Below are 19,522 nucleotides of genomic sequence, written 5' to 3'. Positions count from 1 at the left end.
TTTGGTAACAGCCCAACAGCATATCCATTGTATAGGAATGAGGACAGAAATGGAAAAATCAGCAGAACCTGAGATGTTTAGGATGCTGCTTATAGGTTTCTAAAATGACACCTGGTGAATAGGGAGATGTTCTCCCACTCTCATTCCATGAGAGCTCAGGGTCCTCCCATGTTTGGCAGAGAGAAAAAAAAGTATTTCTGCAAACAGCCCAGGATTAATTGATAGGAATCTTCATTGCCAGAGGTTAAGGTGAGGGCAACCAACTCAGAAGGCTTTAAAAGGAGGTAAGACCAATCCATGAAGGAGGAGAGGTCTGTCATTGGCCATTAAGTCATGATTACTACATTGAACCTCCAGGATCAGAGGCAGCAGATGACTGAATACCCTTTGGAGGAAAGTAACAAGGAGAGATCACTGATGAATCATGTCCTGCTTGTGGCCTTTGCAAGAAGCATCTTGTTGGCCACCATGAGAGACAGGACAAGATGGGCTTTTGGTCCTTGTGATCCTTGAGATCATAAACCAGTCAATGTTAAGTATTTTAATTTAACAGGATAAAGTATGTGCTTAACTATTTGACTGAAGTTATCCAGAATTAACATGCACTCTTCTTCATGACAGAAGTTTATAAAATTATGCATTGCAAGGAGAAAGGGATGGAGGAAAGTTTTTTTCTCTCTCTCTCTTATAACACTGAAATTTGTGGGCTTCCAGCTGAATGTTGGGAGATTCAGGGCAGATAGAAGAAAGTACTTCTTCACACAGCACAGAGCTGAACTATGGAACTTCCTCCTGCAGGGGGCAGTGATGGCCACCAAGGATTAGACAGCTTCATGGAGGAGAGGACTCTCTGTGGTTACGAGCCCTGAGGGCTCTGCTCTGCCTCCACAACTGAAGGCAGTAAGCTCTTCTGAAGACCCGTTGCTGGAAGCCGAAGGAAGGGAGAGGACTCTTGCACTCAGGTCCTCTTTACAGGTTTCCCAGGGGTATCTGTTTGGCCCCTGTGAGAACAGGCCGCTGGACTAGATGGGCCACTGGCCAGATCCACAAGGCTTTGCTTGTATTCTTATATGGATCTCATTCTGGGTCAGATGAGAAGGCAACGCTGCAAAAAAGCTGCACACAGGATGCCAAAGGGGAAAACACACACATTATTGAAGTGCGGTCATCTGAAAGAAGCAAACCCCACAGGGATGGAAAGTCTTCTACTCACCTCTCCACAGCTCTGTCCAGCAAGTAGAAGAGCGCTTGGAGGACCACATGTTGGATGCTTTTGTTGGGATGGTGCAACTTGGCAGTGAAGAGGGCAATCGATGCTCCAGTGGGATCTCGTACGCTCTGCAAAAATGCCAGAGATAAAAGATCAGCAATGAAGCAGAAGAGGGGCAGATCAGTCTCTGCAGAGGCATAAAAAGTCAAAATCCGTTCAAAGCCACTTTGGAATTCTGGCTGTTGCATGACCAAATCCTAGAATCCTAGAACTATCGAGTGGGAAGGAACCATGAGGGTCATCTAGTCCACCCCCTGCAATGCCCAACATGGGGCTGGAACCCGTGGCTGAGATTAAAGAGTCTCATGCTCTACCAACTGAGCTATCCCAGCAGAAGCCCGTGGCACCTGGTGTTCCCAGGGGGGTCCCATCCAGGTACTAAACAGGCCTGACCTTGCTTAGCTTTCGGATCAGATGAGATTGCGCATGTTTTCTACCTGATGGCATGGAACGTTGAGGCAAAGCAGGGGTTGCCAGCCTACCTCACAGGGTTGCTGCAAGGATAAAAAATGTCGACAGGCAGAAGTGATCTACAGGGCCTGAACCTCCTTGGAGGAAAACAAAGGAGATAAACCTAATAAAACAAACAAGCAGCTCTGAGGGCCAAAGTAATTATGACGCTGTTGATTCACGAATAGGATGCGATGCGGGGAAAGCAGAGTGAAACTCCAGACAGATAAAAGGAAGTCCTTCTTCACACAATGCAGAGTTCAAGGATGGAACTCCCTCCCTCCAGAAGCAGGGATAGCCATCAGCTAAGATTGGACCAATTCATGGAGGAGGAGGAGGAGGCGGCTATCAAGGGCTACCAGCCAGGATGGCTCTGCTCTGCCTCCACAGTTGGAGACAGCAGCACTTCTGAAGAGCAGTTGTTGGAAACTACAAGAAGGGAGAGGGCTCCTGTGCTTGGATCCTGCTTGCGGGCTTCTCATAACTGGCACCCAGTTGGCCACCGTGGGAACAGGATGCTGGACTAGATGGGCCACTGGGTGACTCAGCAGGCTCCCAGTGTTTCTCAAACTTGGATCCTCAGCTAGCTAGGAATGATGGGAGTTGTAGTCCAACAACAGCTAAGGACCCAAGTTTAATAAGAAGCACTGTTATAAACAATCTGCCCTCCCACATTTGTGGATGCTGTGATTACTAAAACACAACATGGGTTCCTCAGAAGCAAGTCATGCTAAACAAATCTCATTTCTTTTTTTGATGGAGTTACAAGCTTGGTGGATCAGGGGAATTTGGTGGACATAGTGTAACTTGACTTCAGTAACGTTTTTGACAAAGTCCCCATGATATTCTTGCAAGGGAGCTGGTAAAATGTGGGTTGAACAAGATAACAGTTAGGTAGATTTGTGACTTGTTGACTGACCAAACCCAAAGAGTAAGAGTACTCATTAATGGTTCTTCATCATCCTGGAAAAAAGTGACAAGTGGGGCACCACAGTGTTGTGTCCCAGGCTCATTGTTGTTCAATGTGTTTATAAATGACTTGGACGAAGGAATTGAAGGGATGCTCATCAAATTTGCAGAAGACACCAATCTGGGAAGGGTAGCTGATGCCACAAAAGACAGAATCAGGAATCAAGATGACCTTAACAGATTGGAGAACTGAGCACAAGCTAACAAAATGAATTTCAGCAGGGAGAAATGTAAGGTTCTGCACTTAGGCAGGAAGAACCAGATGCACAAGTATAAGATGGGGGGACACCTGGTTTACTAGTAGTACATGTGAAATGCATCTAGGGGTCTTGGTGGACCACAAGCGTAATATAAGTCAACAGTGTGATGCAGCAGCAAACAAGTTAATGCCATTCTGAATCAAGAGAAGGAAGTCTAGTGTTCAGATCAAGGGAAGTCATAGTCTTGCTCTATTCTGCCTTAGTCAGACCACACTTGGAATACATACTATGTCCAGTTCTGGGCACCACAATTTAAGAAGGGTGTTGAGAAGCTGGAAGGTGTGCAAAGGAGGGCAACCAAGATGATGAAGGGTCTGGAGGCGAAGCCTTATGAGGAGCAGTTGAAGGAGCTGGGTATGTTTAGCCTGGAAAAGAGGAGACTAAGAGGAGATATGATAACCATCTTCAAATATCTTAAGGGCTGTCATGCGGAAGATGGAACAAGCTTGTTTTCTCCTGCTCTGGAGGGTAGGACTCGAACCCATGACTTCAAGTTACAAGAAAGGAGATTCTGACTCAACATCAGGAAGAACTTTCTGATGGTAAGAGCTGTTCAACAGTAGGATGGACACTCTTGGGAGGTGGTGGACTCTCCTTCCTTGGAGTTTTTCAAGCAGAGGTTGGATGGCCATCTGTCATGGATGCTTCAGCTGTAATTCCTGCATTGCAGGGGGTTGGACTAGATGACCCTTGGGGTCCCTTCCAACTCTACAATTTTATGATTCTATGATCTAAAACCACACTATGGAGACATGTGTCCCCTGCCTCCGCAAACAGGAAGCCCAACTTCCACAGTTATCCACAGCTCTGTCTGCCCAAGCAAAGCACCTTACTCACCAGGATGGTGAACTTTCCACTAAGCAGCTCTGAGCGGAGAGGTTCCTCATGAGGCTTCAGCTTCACAATCCCTTCCTTCAGCCTGGTTTCCTAGGAGGAAAGAAAACACTCTGTTATTGTCTGCAACCAAGGTGGGGATCCTTCGTCCGCTCAGACCAGTAGCCCTCTGGGTGGGGCTGAGTGGAGCTGGAGTCCAACAGCACCTGCTGAAAACATTTTTGTTTATACTGGCCTCCCCAGATGCTTTGAAATACTGACAGAAATTTTAATTTTTTTTGTACAGGCAACTCCCCACATGTTCTGGCACATAAGTGAAAATCACGTAAGTGGAAGCACCCTCTAGATACCCTTTAAATCAGGGGTCAGCAACCTTTTTCAGCAGGTGGCCGGTCCACCATCCCTCAGACCATGTGGGTGTTGGTTTCTGCTCTCTTCACTGTGCAGCGAAGTGCTTGTCACAAGACAGGTGTTTACATTCCACAGTCAGCGTACTGTTGGGTTTTCCCACAGGAAAGGGAGACTGGATGTGACGTACACTGGTTTCCTGTTTTTCACTGTTCTTTGCAGTTCAGTGTGTGTGTGTTTTTTTTTTCTCTCCGTGCTTTAGAGGAGAGAGGATGCTTTTCTCTGCTCCGGCAGAGGCAAGATGTTTTTCTGTAATCTACCAGCTTTGAAATGTAAATAAAGCAATATAGAGTATGTGGCACGTACTCCTCATCCTTCCGCTGTGTACGGGACACTGCTTATCATCAACATTTGGTTCCGGGCCCAGAAAAACGCAGTCATCTTAAGAATGGGCTCCAGAAGTCGAATCGGAGTGCCGGCAAAGGATCGGAATGCGGAGGGACAGATCGGACGATATCTCTACGCGTCAAGATGATTGATGAGGTATGTGCTACTGCTCCGGGCAGCTTGCCAGCTTCTAATTAATGGCTTTATGGCTGGACTTTGAACTTTTAAGGCAGTTTTGCCGGGCTGGGGAAATCGAAAGTAACTTTTAAAAGTGCTCTTGGAGTAAAGCAGCTGCAATAGTGACGCAGCATGGATTTAAGGCAGCATAGAGAAAGCACTTTAGAACTTTCCTTTTGAACTTGCCTTTGGAATAAGGTTTGAAGCAGCTGCAGATAAGCAGAGTGGCACAGGCTCACAGGCAGAGGCTGTTTTGAACTTGCCTTTGGAATGAAGCAGCACAGACGCAGCTTGTATAAAGCAGCATGATTTAAAGCAGCAGAGATGACGCAGAAGGCTAATGCCAGAGTCATGATGGCTAGCTGCAGAAGGCTGGATGAGGTAAGTGGGGAATTTGATACCACTGATCAGCCAAATGCTCAACTCACAGTAGCCTGTGATACTGCCATGATTCAGAATCAAGCAGATCGCCGGGGTGCTAGCTGCATGGGCAAATGGGAGACTTCACAGACGTCATCCCATAGTGCAGTGGAACCACCAGATGGCGCCAAAGCTTTGAAGGCAGTGAAATGCTACTCGTGTGGACGTCTAGGCCATATGAAGAGGGAATGCAAATATCCCAGGGCCAAGACAGAGCAGCGCAGTGGAAGCTCATCGCGTGGAAGAGGCCAGAGCAAAGGCAAAGGTCCAGTGTCCAGGACAACGCAGCCCAAGGCAATGGTCTCACGCTTCACTCCAAAAGTTGCAGAGGTCCAGAAGACGTCTAGATCTTTCTTCGTTGTTGATTCGGCGGCGACCCACCACATGTGCAACGATAAGCGACTGTTCGTGTCTTTTACACCGCAGGAAGGTGCGATTCACCAGGCGGATGACCACACAATCCCCAGTAAAGGCTACGGAACTGTTGTTCTTCACAGTTTGGACTTATCGATACAGAATGTGCTTTATGTGCCGGATGCCAAACATAATCTGCTCAGCGTTGGACAGCTGAATGAGCGGAATATTGACGTTTCCTTTAAGAACAAAAGGTGCATCATCACAAAGAAAAATGATTATGTATTGTATGCTGAATATGTTGATCGTTTGTATGTTTTGTATTATGATGATGTTGTGCAGGATGACACTTGTTGCATTGCAGGTTCTAACAAAAGTTTGCATGCAGAATGTATTCATGATTTTCATAGAAAATTTGGTCATTTGCATTTTGAGGCAGTATCTAAAATGCCTGCCTTGGTTGAAGGTATGACTATTAAACCCTGCAGGTACCACATGAAGTGCAAGGCATGCGCAGCAAACAAGGTAAAAATGGCTGCGAAAGGTAAGGTGTCTAGTAGGCAAGCTACAGAACCATACCAAATTGTTCATGCTGATTTGGTTGGACCACTAGCGCCCTCTTTGGGAGGAAACAGGTACTTCATGGTTCTCATTGATGCATTTTCCAGGTATATTTATGTGTACAATCTCAAGCAGAAATCAGAGGCTTTTCCTAGGTTTAAGGAATTCTGTGCTTGGTTGGAAGATGTGCATGGTAAGAAGGTAAAGACTCTTTTCAGTGATCGCGGGGGAGAATTCACTTCTCAGCAGTTTGAAGCTTTTCTGACTGAGAAAGGAATTCAACACGATTTGTCTAGTCCTCGCTCGCCATGGCAGAATGGACTTGCGGAACGAGCGAATCAGACATTGCTTCAAGGGTTAAAAACCTTGCTGCATGATGCAAATCTTCCAGAGAGTTATTGGGCCGAAGCTCTCTCATGTTTCACTTACAGTTATAATCGCAGGTTATCTTCAGCGATTGGTTGTACCCCCTATGAGAAGATGTTTGGCAAAAAGCCATACATCAAACACATGAAAATTTTTGGTTCTGACATGTGGGTTCACTCACCACAAAACTCCAAGTTAGATAAGCGTGGATTGCATGGTATCTTTCTAGGTTATCAGAAAGGGTCTTACAGAATAATGATGACTGACTCAAAGGCAATTAAGCTCACAAGAAGTGTTGAGTACAATGCCAAGTGGGGGGAGAATGTGGGAATTTTCCAATGTTATCCTGATGACAGTGATGAGACTGAGGATAGTCAAAAGCAACCGCAACAACCCACACCCACTTATGAAGGTTCTGATTCTGAGTCTGAAACTGAATCGGGTGATTCAGAGGATTTCGAGAGTGCGAAAGCCTCTATGCGACCCTCTGAAAGCTCTGATCAGGAATTGGAGGAACCATTGTTCACAATAGGTCACTTTTCTCCCAAGAAGGAAGAGGAAAGTGTTGAAGACCTACGGCTAATTCGCAGGTCACAAAGAGCCACAAAAGGCAGACCTCCAAAGAGATTTGCTGATGAGTTTGCTAAGATAGCAGTAACAGCTGTTAAAAGCTCCAAGAAGGTATTTGAACCTTCAAGTTTCCAAGAAATCCAGGATTTGGATTCAAAGGAAGCTGAGCCATGGTTAAATGCAATAAAGGCTGAGCTTGATTCCTTGGAAAGGAACAAAACATGGGACCTAGTTCCAGTAGTTCCAGGAAATGAAATGAAAATGAAATTAATTTATTACGGTCATAGACCAGAAAAAAAACAAAAACAACGGTAGTTTACAAGGGGAGTAATGGTGTCAATTAAAAAATTATACATAAAAGCAATACACATATGCACACACACACACACACACACACACACGCACACACGCGCTACAATATATGTATAGACTTAAAAAAAGAGTGGGCTTGTCCAGGGGTCAAGTCTTTTACTTTTTTACAGCTAATGCCCTCCGCTTGATCGCAGCCGCAGAAAATTTGGCCACTTTCAGTGTTACTTCTGGGTTTTTATCTCCTAGTAGGATTTTCAGCCGCTGAGATTCAGATCGACCTGGAAATTTCTGAACGATAGGGGAAATAAACAGTGACCTGATATCCCCATAGAGGTCGCAGTGTAGCAACACGTGTGAAGCCGTTTCCACCTCTTTCAGACCACATGGGCAGACTCGTTCAGCATAGGGTTTGCCCACGTATCTGCCCTTTAGTAAGGCAGATGGCAGTACATCAAATCTGGTAAGGGTAAACGCCCGCCTGTATTTTGCGATTTGTAAATCCAGCAAATATGGTGTTAGATTGAACCCTTTTCCATAATCTTGGATAGCTGGATATTTATCTATCTTGCTCATATGGTCCTGAAGCTCTACATCTCCTATTCGCTGGCTCACCATCCTTTTAGCCTTTTCAAAACCTGAGGCTATAAGTTCTTGTGGGGAAAGCCCCAGGCCCTTCAATTTTTCATAGAGCAACAATCTCCATTTAGACTGGAACGGGTCTAATAGAGTCAAAGGAGCCACTCCCACTGGGAAAAATATGAGTTTTAGCCAGAAGTGAATCTTCAGGATCCATATCCTGGCATTGATAGGGAGTTGACCTACCTCCAGCCTAATGGCTGTGTTGGAAACACAGGTAGGTAACCCTAGTAGGGAGCGGTAAAATTTAGTTTGTACAGATTCCAGGGACTTGAGTTTTTGACAATTAAATATCTGGGTGCCATACATCAGTTGTGGAAGTATTTTTGCGACAAAGACCTGGGAGGCAGCAGGAACATATTGACCTCCTTTTCTATAAAAGAAACTTATGATAGCTCTGGAAGATCTTTGCGCATTTGCAATGGAATTCTTAATCTGATGGCACCAGGATCCCTTCTCATCAAAGATTATTCCAAGATATCTAAAGGATGTTACTTGCTCAATAGGTTGGTTATTAATTTTCCATTTATGTCGGAGTTTTCTCTTGGAGAACACCATAATTTTTGATTTAGTGTAATTTATTATTAGGTGTTCAGCTTCGCAATATTCTGTAAGAGCTCGTAAAAGTTTTCTTAGTCCCACACAAGAGAAGGAAATAAGTGCCGCATCATCTGCGTACAAAAGGACTGGGATTGGTATATTATTTAGGTTTGGGGGATGAGTACTTGCATCCTCCATCTTTCTAACTAAGGAGTTTATGTAGAAATTAAATAGAATAGGGGCAAGAACACAGCCTTGCTTGACACCATGGAAACTTTGGATTTCCTTTGATAGGTTCCCATAACGGTCACATCTAACACAGATCCGAGTATTTTCATGTAGTCTACGGATGAGAAGCAAAAGACGTCTATCGATGTTTGTGGCACTTAATTTTTCCCAAAGTCTGTGCCGGGGTATCAAATCGAAAGCTGATTTGAAATCTATAAAGGCTACATAGAGGGAGCCTCCTTTCTTTGAGGTGTATTTCTCCACTAGATGTTGCAATACCAGTCCTTGGTCTAAAGTTGATCTATGTGCCCTGAAACCAGCCTGGGCTTCCTTAAGGATGTGCTCCCATTCCAGCCAGTCCGCAAACTTTTCACGTAAGTGAGTTGCGTAAAGTTTGCTAATAATGCTTAAGAGACTGATTGGTCTGTAATTGGCTGGATCAAGTTTACAGCCTTTCTTGAAAATGGGAACGATGATTGCCAATCCCCAGTCCTCTGGTATTATTGCTGTTTGATCTATGCTGGTGAATAGGGTGGCAAGGACTGGGGCCCACCAGTCAATATTGGCTTTGAGAAGCTCAGGGGAGATATTATCTGCTCCCGGGGCTTTTCTGTATTTGAGTGCCTGAATAAGCCTCCTGACCTCCGCAACCGACACCGGAGGCCACTCATCACCTGCCGCACACTGTGTTAGTGGCTGTGTCAAAGGCAGAGCTGAATATAATGATTGGAAGAATGCCTCCCAAGTCCCTGCAGGTATAGTATACTCCACTTCTGAGGAGGTAGATCGCACTCCATTCGCTACCATTCTCCAGAAGGTGGCCGAGTCTCTCTCTCTGGATGCATCTATTAGGCATTTCCATTCTCTTTTCTGTGCCAGGAGTTTTTTGTTTTTAATCAGGATTTTATAATTTCGTTTATCTTCAAACCAGACCGTGGGGAGTTGGGGTAAATTGGCAGATCTATAATTCTTGTATTTTTTCAGTAAGTTTAGCTTCATGTCCTGGCATTCTTGATCAAACCAGGGTTTGGAGTTTTTATATACTGAGGATTGCCTATTTGACCTGTTCCTTTTTTCCTTCAGGGAATCTTGAAGGAGTGAAATTAACTCCTGAAATAAATTTATTTTTAATTCATGGCTTGAGGAAGTTATAAGGTTATCTCTCTTAGTGAGGAATTCCTTTGAGCATAGCCTACTTGAAATTTCCTTATGCAGTTCATCTGTCCATCTAATACGAGAATATCTGAGCTCCAAAGCTGTAGGGCTCGAATATTCGATTTTCTCAGCGCAGGATAAATCCTTTCCCGCAACTACAAGTGCGCTTAATGGCAGATGGTCACTATCTAAGCGCTCCTCCACTTTGCATTCCAGAACTTTGTTTTGAAGATCATACGACACGATTATATAATCAATTGTGGAGGCGCCATTGTTAGATATAAATGTGAATTCTCCGACCTTCTCCCCCTCAGTACGGCCATTCAGTATAACCAAGTCCAACTTATTGACCAGGTGTAATAGGCATAAGCCAGCATAATTACAGCCTTTATCCTTTGAGATTCTAGCTGGTATTGAGTGGGCTTCCTCTATAATGGGGGCTGTTTCATGGAAATGGGCATACAAAGCCTCATCAGATTGTCCAGTTCTGGCATTTAAGTCGCCAGCCACCACTACAGAGGCATCAGGGAATTGATTTAATAGTTTGTCAAGATACTGTTCTAACTGAGCCCAGATATTTCTTATCAGTCTTTTCTCTCTTTGTGGGGGTAGGTATACGTTAATCAGCAGCAAGCTGTGGGTTCTCCACTGTACTTGCACAGCTGTGGCCAGATGGTCTAGTGGGTCTAGTTTTTTAAATATGGCCCTTAGCCTTGTTGAGATTAAAGTAACTAACCCACCTTTAACTCGCCCCCCTCTAGTACTCAAAAGACCTGGGAGGGAGAACGCAGAAAAGCCATTTAACTCCACTTCGCTTGTGCTCCAGGTCTCCTGGAGAAACACAATGTCATGTCTCTGGATATATTTAGTAAAGGATTGGTCAGAAGCCCTCTTTTGCCAACCTGCAATATTCCAAGTTAGCAAGGTAAGGTTGCACGTTGTCTTGCCAAAAGTTGATCTTAGTCAATTTGCCTTTAAAAGGTTTTTAGGGCCTATCTTTTTGTCTATTGATTGAGTTTCGTTCATTTTGGCAATGTCCATAGATGTATTATCGCCCAAGTACTCAATGGAATCGAATGAAGGGTGCAACGTGCTAACATTAGTGATCAGTACTCCTTTTTTTGGCGAATCTACCTTGAGGTGTTCTATTTGTCTAGTACCAAGTTCGTCCTCATCTAGGTATCTCATGCTGGTCCAAGAGCACGTTGTGGTTGTCATAGGGATGGTTTCCTTCTTAGATGGTAATTTGTTACTGTCCCTTACGCACTGTGTTAGATCTGTTGCTATCAGGTTTATCTCTGCAACTGCAGAGGTATTATAAAAGTAGTCTTTCATGGTTGCCATAGGGATGGTTTCCTTCTTGGATGGTAGTTTATTACTGTCCCTTGCGCACTGTGTTAGATCTGTTGTTAATAGGTTTATCTCTGCAGTTGCAGAGGTATTATAGGAGTAGTCCTTCATGGGGTCTATCTTGGCTTTTTCAGAGAGGTACTCTTTCTTTAATTGGTCCGTTGCCGGATCTTTCTCTCTTGCTTTTTCCTGAACATTCATCTCTGTTAGCTTATTTCTAAGGGTCTCCAATCTTCCCAAGATCTCAGATTGGGCAAGGAAAGGCAACAATCCAAACTGATTTATTAATGCCTTTTCTTCTGGATAGAAGTTCCAGGAATGAAATTGCTTGGAAGCAAATGGGTCTTCAAAGCGAAGACTGATCAAAATGGCAAGATAGTCAGACACAAAGCCAGATTGGTAGCCAGAGGTTTTGCACAGGTACCAGGTGAAGACTATCACGAGACCTACTCACCCACAGTGAGGTATGAGAGCATTAGGCTTATGCTCAAGCTAGCTGCAGAGGAAAATCTACACATTAGTCACCATGATGTAAATACAGCTTTTCTGTACGGATCTCTAGATGAATCACTTTATATGCTTCCACCTGATGGCGTACAGGTAAAACAGGGATTTGTTTGTGCTCTGAAGAAGTCCCTTTATGGTCTCAAACAAAGTGCAAGGTGTTGGCACACAAAACTCACTGAAGTATTGTTTTCTCCAGGTTTTAAGCAAGGGAAAGCTGATCCATGTGTATTTGTCAAAGAGGAGGGGCAAAAGAAACTGTATTGTTTGTTTTATGTTGATGATCTTTTATTCTTTTGGAAGGATGTCACAATGTACAATAACGCCCTAGCTCAACTGAAAGAGCACTTTGACATGAAAGATCTTGGTGAGGTAAACAACTACCTATCTCTAGAAATAGAGAGAGATCAAGATGGTAACATTCTAGTACACCAGTCACGGAAAATTGCTGATGTGTTAAGCAAACTGAACCTGATGGATTCTAACCCTGTGGACACACCGATGACAACAGGTTATCAGGTAGATGACACTGAAGAAGCATTTTCTGACACTACACTGTACAGAAGTGTGCTAGGCAAGCTAAACTTCGTTGCCAGATGTTCAAGACCAGACATTGCTGTTAGCTGTAATTTGCTAAGCAGACAAGTCAACAATCCTACTGTTAAGGATTGGAAAGCTCTGAAACGCATTGCGCGGTATTTGAAAGGCACTATGCATTACAGACTGAGATTTAACAATCAGAAGTCTGGTGGTCTTGAGATATTTGCAGATGCAAGTTTTGGAAGTGACACTACAGACAGGAAAAGTACGTCTGGAGTTTGCTATATGTACAATCAGGGTCTATTTGATTGGTCATGCAAGAAGCAAACAACAGTTAGCTTAAGTACTTGTGAAGCTGAACTGAATGCACTGTCTTATTCACTTAAAGATTGTGAATGGTTGTTACAATTGTGCAAAGACATGAAAATTCCTGTCAAATGTCCAATCCAGGTTTACCAGGACAACAAAGCATGTTTGGCTTTGCTGAATTCTGAAGGTTGTAAGCAAAGCACGAAGCACTTGCAATTGAAGTTGCAACATGCTAGGGAACGTATTCAGAAGGGACTCGTAACTGTGTCCTATATGCCAGGTAATGAAATTCCTGCTGATGTATTGTCCAAGATTGTATCAAGGGATCAACACTGTACCTATGTGCAGAAGTTGGGTTTGTACTGATATTGTACGAACACGCTGCCCAGTGATGTTCACAGAAAGGGGGAGGATGTTGGTTTCTGCTCTCTTCACTGTGCAGCGAAGTGCTTGTCACAAGACAGGTGTTTACATTCCACAGTCAGCGTACTGTTGGGTTTTCCCACGGGAAAGGGAGACTGGATGTGACGTACACTGGTTTCCTGTTTTTCACTGTTCTTTGCAGTTCAGTGTGTGTGTGTTTTTTTTTCTCTCCGTGCTTTAGAGGAGAGAGGATGCTTTTCTCTGCTCTGGCAGAGGCAAGATGTTTTTCTGTAATCTACCAGCTTTGAAATGTAAATAAAGCAATATAGAGTATGTGGCACATACTCCTCATCCTTCCGCTGTGTACGGGACACTGCTTATCATCAACAGTGGGGGCCGGACTATATTTTTTTGGGGGGTGGATATGAACGAATTCCTATGCCCCACAAATAACCCAGAGATGCATTTTAAATAAAAGGACACATTCTACTCATGTAAAAACACGCTGATTCCTGGACTGTTCGCAGGCCGGATTGAGAAGGCGATTGGGCCACATCTGGCCCACGGGCCTCAGGTTGCCTACCCCTGCTTTAAATGCACTCTCTCTGCAAGCCAGATTAAAAATATTGTACCCAAAATAACAGCAATTGGAACTGAAGCTCTGGGACGTGAAAAGTGGCAGCTGCCAGGCAACCCTTCACATCAGCTGTTAGGCAGGGAGGCTGAGCAGCCTCCACAAACCCCTCTGCTCCGCCCTCCCTGAAGTCCCTTTGGGCTCCTGGAAGGGTCTCCTCGTGAGCCATGAGGTCTCTCCCTCCATTTCTGGGGAGGAATTGATCCCCTTACCCTGTAGGAATGGAAGAGCTCGATCGCTCGCAGGACGTCAAATTTCCTGGCCATGAGGAATTTGACTGCCACATTCCAAGAGAGGGGAGACACATTGTATTGGACTGTCCACTTGTTAATCTCTTCAAGGAATTGCTTGGTTGCCTGTTCCGGAGAGAAGAGAAAAGAAAAAGACACCGTTAATTAAAATCATCATCACTGTCCTTCATGCTAAGGTCCCAGGGCAAGCTACAACAATTTTTTAAAAAAATGTGTTGTTAGTTTTAAAAATAAAACAAAACAAGTACAAAACAAAACAAAACAAAACGCAATGATCAACAAAAGGCAATCCAAAATCAACACTCATTACAAAAAAAGAAAAGATTGAATTCACACATCACAAATTCCGACATGACTTCCAGTCCCCCCATTGTGGTTCCTAAATTACATTACAACTGCACACTTAACTTTATCTCTCATAGGTTGTTCAGTTCTGTTAATTTTGTAAAATTCTCTTATTTCATGCAGAAGTCAATTCAGGCCTGCGAAATAATTTAGATTATTACACTTATTATTACAGATTTCTTGTAGATATTCTCTGTAAATATTCTACTCTTTATTAAATATTGGATCGGTATGGTCTCGGAATCTTGCTAGCTCTGCATATTCTAACATTTTATTATGCCAGTCTAATTCTGAGGGAGTAGAATCTCCTTTCCATACCTTAGCAACCAGAATTCTTGCTGTTGCTACTGCAAAAATAAATTTTTTCCTTACCCTTTTTGGAATTTCATTGCTCATTATAGCTAACAGGAAGGCTTCAGGCTTCTTAGGAAAGGAACATTTAAACATTTTTAAAAGTTAGTTATATATATGTCAGAGAACTACCATCGGAGCCAGAGGTGGAGGGAAGGCTCCAGAGGGATGCCGGAGAGGGTCCCAGTAGGGAGAGAGGCAGCCCATCCGCTGGGGAAGGAAATCAGCGTAGAACCAGTGGAGGAGGGGGGCAGATGGGGGAATCGGAGAGAAGGCTCCAGGACTCCTCGCCGGAGACCAGCGGGGAGAGCATGGGTCCTCCGCTGCCCACACCCTCCCAGCGCAGAAGACTTCCGCACAGGGAGAGTAGGAGGAGACTGGGCGTCAAAGAACTTCTTTGCTGGAAGAGGTTCAAGAAACGCCCACTAACGGATTCTGCCAGCGACTGAGACAGCCACGGATGAGTGGCTGTCCGGACAGAAAGGGTTCACCCAGGTGACTCAGCCAGGTGTGGCGACGACTTACGCACGAGCAACCCCCTAGAACCTATACAGCAATCCATCAGTCACCGACGTTGCTTGTGTGGAGTGGCAGAAAGACAGCACGATGAGCCGAACAGGGACAGCCAGAGGGCCAGAGCAACCAGCTGCAATGCAGAGTCTGGCAGAGAGGAATCGAGACTTGGAGCAGCATGTAGCTATCCTGACAGCACAGCTGGACGAAAGACGGGCTCAAGATGCACAGGTCAGACCCACCACCATCGCAAGGAAGGTACCGGGGCTGGTACACAAGTTTGGTGGGAAGCCCCAGGACTACAATGCCTTCCGAACGGAAATAGAGTACGCTTTGGAACTGCAGCATGATGACTTTGCTGATGACGGGGAGAGGGTGGCATACATTGTGGGGCATCTGCAGGATGGGGCGCACGAATGGATCAGGCCTCTAATGGCGACGCAAAATGATGCCTTGAAGGACCTTAAGAAATTCTTCCAGGCAATGAATGCGATGTACTCCAGTGAAGTGCAGCAAAGTGTGACTCGGTGGGAACTGATGGGGTGCAGGCAGGGGAGCCAGTCCGTCAGAGACTACTGGTCGCGATTTGCGATGTTGATCCACCGGCTCGGGTGGGATCTGGACTCTGAACCGATTCAAATGTTGTTTGAGAAGGGGCTGTCCCCAACAGTAAAGGATGAGTTGTCCCGTGCACCCCGCCCATGGTCTATGGATGAACTGACCAAGGCTGTGCTTGCTATTGGCGTACACCAGGAAGCGCGGGCTCAGGAGAAGCGCAAAGGGAGAGCGGAACGTTGCCATGACTACTGCATTCCTAAGATACCGAGACAGCCTTCCCAAGCGGCGGAGCCAATGGAAATTGATGGCGCGCGCAAGGTTTCAAACTCCAGTGAAGGTCGCAAAAGGGAGGGGAAGGATTGGAAAACTACCAAGAAGTGTTTCCTCTGCCAACGACCAGGACATGTTGCTAAGGTCTGCCCTCAAAGAAAGGCCTGGCAAGGCATGGTGGGGGCTGCGCACCAAATGAGGGGAAGGCTGAATTCTTCAAGAAGTTGCATGAGACTCTAATGGACTTTTTGGACCTTAAAATTATAATGATGGGCGATATGAATGGAGTTGTCTCCACAAACATGGACAAGGCCCAAAGACAAGTAATATCCAATGATGGAAGACTACCAAAGACTTTTTTTGAACTGACTGACACTATGGACTTGATTGACATTTGGAGAACTAGGAACCCTCTGGAAAGGGAGGGGACTTTTTTCTCTGAAGCAAAAATGACATGGACTAGAATCGACCAAATATGGATTTCTAGTAATCTGGCATCAAGGGTTAAAAAAACAGAAATTTGCCCCAAAACCTGTTCCGACCATAATGCTGTGAAGATGGAAATGAGACTGACAACAGCTGGAACCTTTAGATGGAGAATGAATGACACCCTTTTTGGAGATAAAGAAATTTGTAAAAAGGCCCAAAAGACACTTAAAGACTACTTCGAGATAAACCTGAGATCAGATGTCGAAAAAAGAGTAATTTGGGACGCAAGCAAAGCCGTGATGCGTGGCTTCCTAATACAACAGAATTCAATAAAGAGGAAAAAACAGAATGAGAGGAAAGAGAAAATTTGGAACCTAATAAAAGAAGGGGAGAAGAAACTGAGATCTAAGCCTAAGTCTCATGAGATTTTAAGAGAAATAAAGTTTCATCAAACACAATATATGGAACTGATGAATCAGGAAATAGAATGGAAAATAAAACAAATGAGGCAAAAGACCTTCGAGTCAGCAGATAAATGTGGGAAGCTACTGTCATGGCAATTGAAAAAGAGACAAAAGCTGAATACGGTGACATCACTCGAAGTAGATGGGAAGTTTATTAATAAACCAAATGAGATAAGTAATTGTTTTCAAAGTTTTTTCAAGAAACTGTATAAACAAGGGCCAAAGAATGAACAAGAGATAGAAGAATTTATTGAAAAATACGGCCTGCCAAAAATTTCGGAAAAAAACAGAAGGAGTTTGAATGAGAAAATTACAGATCAAGAAATAGAGAGTGCCATTCAAGATATGCAACTAGGGAAATCACCAGGACCAGATGGACTAACTGCGAGATACTATAAAGCATTGAAGGAATGGTTAGTACAACCATTGAAAGAAGTTTGCAACCAAATCTTGGAGGGGAAAAAGGCTCCCGAATCGTGGAAGGAAGCATTCATCTCACTTATACCGAAGACAGAAACTGAGAAACATCAAGTCAAGAACTACCGCCCTATATCACTTCTGAATGTGGATTATAAAATTTTTGCAGACATTTTAGCAAAAAGATTTAAAAAAGTTTTGTTAGAGGAGATTCACAGGGACCAAACAGGCTTTCTACCAGGTAGACAATTGTCAGACAATGTGAGGAACATTATAGACATTTTGGAACTTCTGGAAACTGACATAAATAGAAAAGCTGTGTTGATTTTTGTGGATGCAGAGAAAGCCTTTGACAATATTTGCTGGAGTTTTATGAAGAGGAATCTCCAAGGGATGGGGGTAGGCAAAAACTTTGAAAACGGTATAGGTGCAATATATTCTGAGCAAAAGGCTAAACTAATTGTAAATGGTATGGTCATGGACGAGATTCCAATAGAGAAAGGGACACGACAGGGATGCCCAATATCCCCCCTATTGTTTATATCGGTACTGGAGGTTTTCCTGAATATGATTAGAAGGGACCAGCTGGTTAAAGGAATACAGGTCGGAACTAAACATTATAAGTTAAGAGCATTTGCAGATGATCTAGTTTTGACATTGCAACAGCCAGAAGCCAGTACAAAAAGAGTTTTGGAATTAATTGAAATATTTGGTCAAGTAGCAGGTTTCAAATTAAATAAGCATAAGACAAAGGTGCTGGAAAAAAATCTAACGATGGGGGATAAAGAGAGTTTCCAAAGAGAAACCGGTTTGGAAATTGCAAAAAGAGTAAAATATCTGGGGGTGAATTTAACATCTAAGAATGTGAACTTATTCAAAGATAATTATGAGAAATGTTGGTTGGAAGTGAAGAAAGATTTCGATATATGGTCTAGGCTGAGACTTTCCTTGTTAGGCCGAATTGCTGTTATCAAGATGAATGTATTGCCGAGATTGTTATTTTTGTTCCAGACATTGCAAATTTTAGACAAGATGGACTGTTTCAAGAAGTGGCCAAAATATTGTGAAATTATAGAATATGATGGTGAAAAGTTGAAATTACAGAGCTTTGAGAAATTGAAACCTAAAGTCCGAGACTGGTTACATTATTACCAGATTAATGAGACCTTTAAGCAGGACAGGAAACTAGGATTCCAGAAGGAGAGGTCAAAGTTAGAAACAGAATTGTTAGAACCCAATACTAAGAATTTGTCTAGAATGTATAATTTGCTGCTAAAATGGAACACACAGGATGAAACGGTTAAATCAGCCATGATTAAGTGGGCACAAGATATTGGTCATGATATTATGTTTGCTGACTGGGAGCAGTTATGGACCACAGGTATTAAATTTACGGCATGTAGTGCCTTAAAAGAGAATATAATGAAAATGATCTATAGGTGGTACATGACCCCAGTCAAGCTTGCAAAGATATATCATCTGCCCAATAACAACTGTTGGAAGTGTAATGAATGCGAAGGAACTTTTTATCATCTTTGGTGGACCTGCCCGAAGATTAAGGCCTACTGGGAAATGATCTATAATGAAATTAAGAAAATCCTTAAGTGGACATTTGTAAAGAAACCGGAGGCTTTTCTCTTGGGCATGGTAGGCCAAATGGTTCCAAAGAAAGATAGAACATTTTTTATGTACGCAACAACAGCAGCAAGAATTCTTTTGGCAAAGTATTGGAAGACTAAAGAATTACCTACTCTGGAAGAATGGCAGACCAAGGTGACTGAATTTATGGGACTGGCAGAGATGACCGGCAGAATCCGTGACCAGAGGAGAGAGACAGTGGAAGAAGACTGGGAAAAATTTAAAATCTATCTTAAAAATTGTTGTAAAATCTCGGAATGTTAAGATGTCAAGGGATTGGATATAAAGAATTACAGCAGTAAAAACTTAAGCTTAAAATTTTTTAAAGAGAATTAAATATAAAAATGGATGAAGGATTGCTAAAAAATTTTAAAACAAGAATGCAGTGAAGGGGAGGTTTGGGGAAGTCGTGTTATGTTTGTTTGTTTTTTGTTTATGTTGTAAAATTAATAAAAATTATTTTAAAAAAAATAAAATCCCACTTCTGGCACAAGCTTGCCTTAGGCAAACCTTGGTCTCAGCCCCCATCTTCAACACAGAGGTGCTGATGTCAGCCTACCTTTAAGGTTGCTGTAAGGATTAAAATAATGCACACAAAGCACTCTGAACACTTAAAAGTGATATACAAATACTAACAAATATCATCAATAAGTTTACTGTACTAACCAAAAGCTATGAAACATTATCCAGAGAAGTGGGATCGGTAGCAAAATAGTGGTGGTGAGTGTCATGCCCTTTTGCAAAAAATC

General features: G+C 43.5%; 1 protein-coding gene across 2 annotated transcripts in view; it reads right to left on the bottom strand.

Moving 5' to 3' along the window:
- Positions 1–19,522, bottom strand: part of PTPN9 (protein tyrosine phosphatase non-receptor type 9) — an 87,118-nt gene that overhangs the window by 52,824 nt on the left and 14,772 nt on the right. For both annotated transcript variants that reach the window (XM_081838987.1, XM_081838988.1), the window contains exons 2-4: positions 13,750–13,893; positions 3,787–3,876; positions 1,214–1,338 (exon numbers count right to left, since the gene is read on the bottom strand). In XM_081838987.1, coding sequence (XP_081695113.1) covers positions 1,214–1,338; positions 3,787–3,876; positions 13,750–13,893 — 359 coding nt within the window. The remainder of the gene's footprint in view (positions 1–1,213; positions 1,339–3,786; positions 3,877–13,749; positions 13,894–19,522) is intronic.

This window comes from Podarcis erhardii (genome assembly GCF_964252035.2).
Source record: "Podarcis erhardii genome assembly, chromosome: 14".
NCBI lineage: Eukaryota > Metazoa > Chordata > Lepidosauria > Squamata > Lacertidae > Podarcis > Podarcis erhardii.
This window is presented reverse-complemented; position numbering and strand designations above follow the sequence as displayed.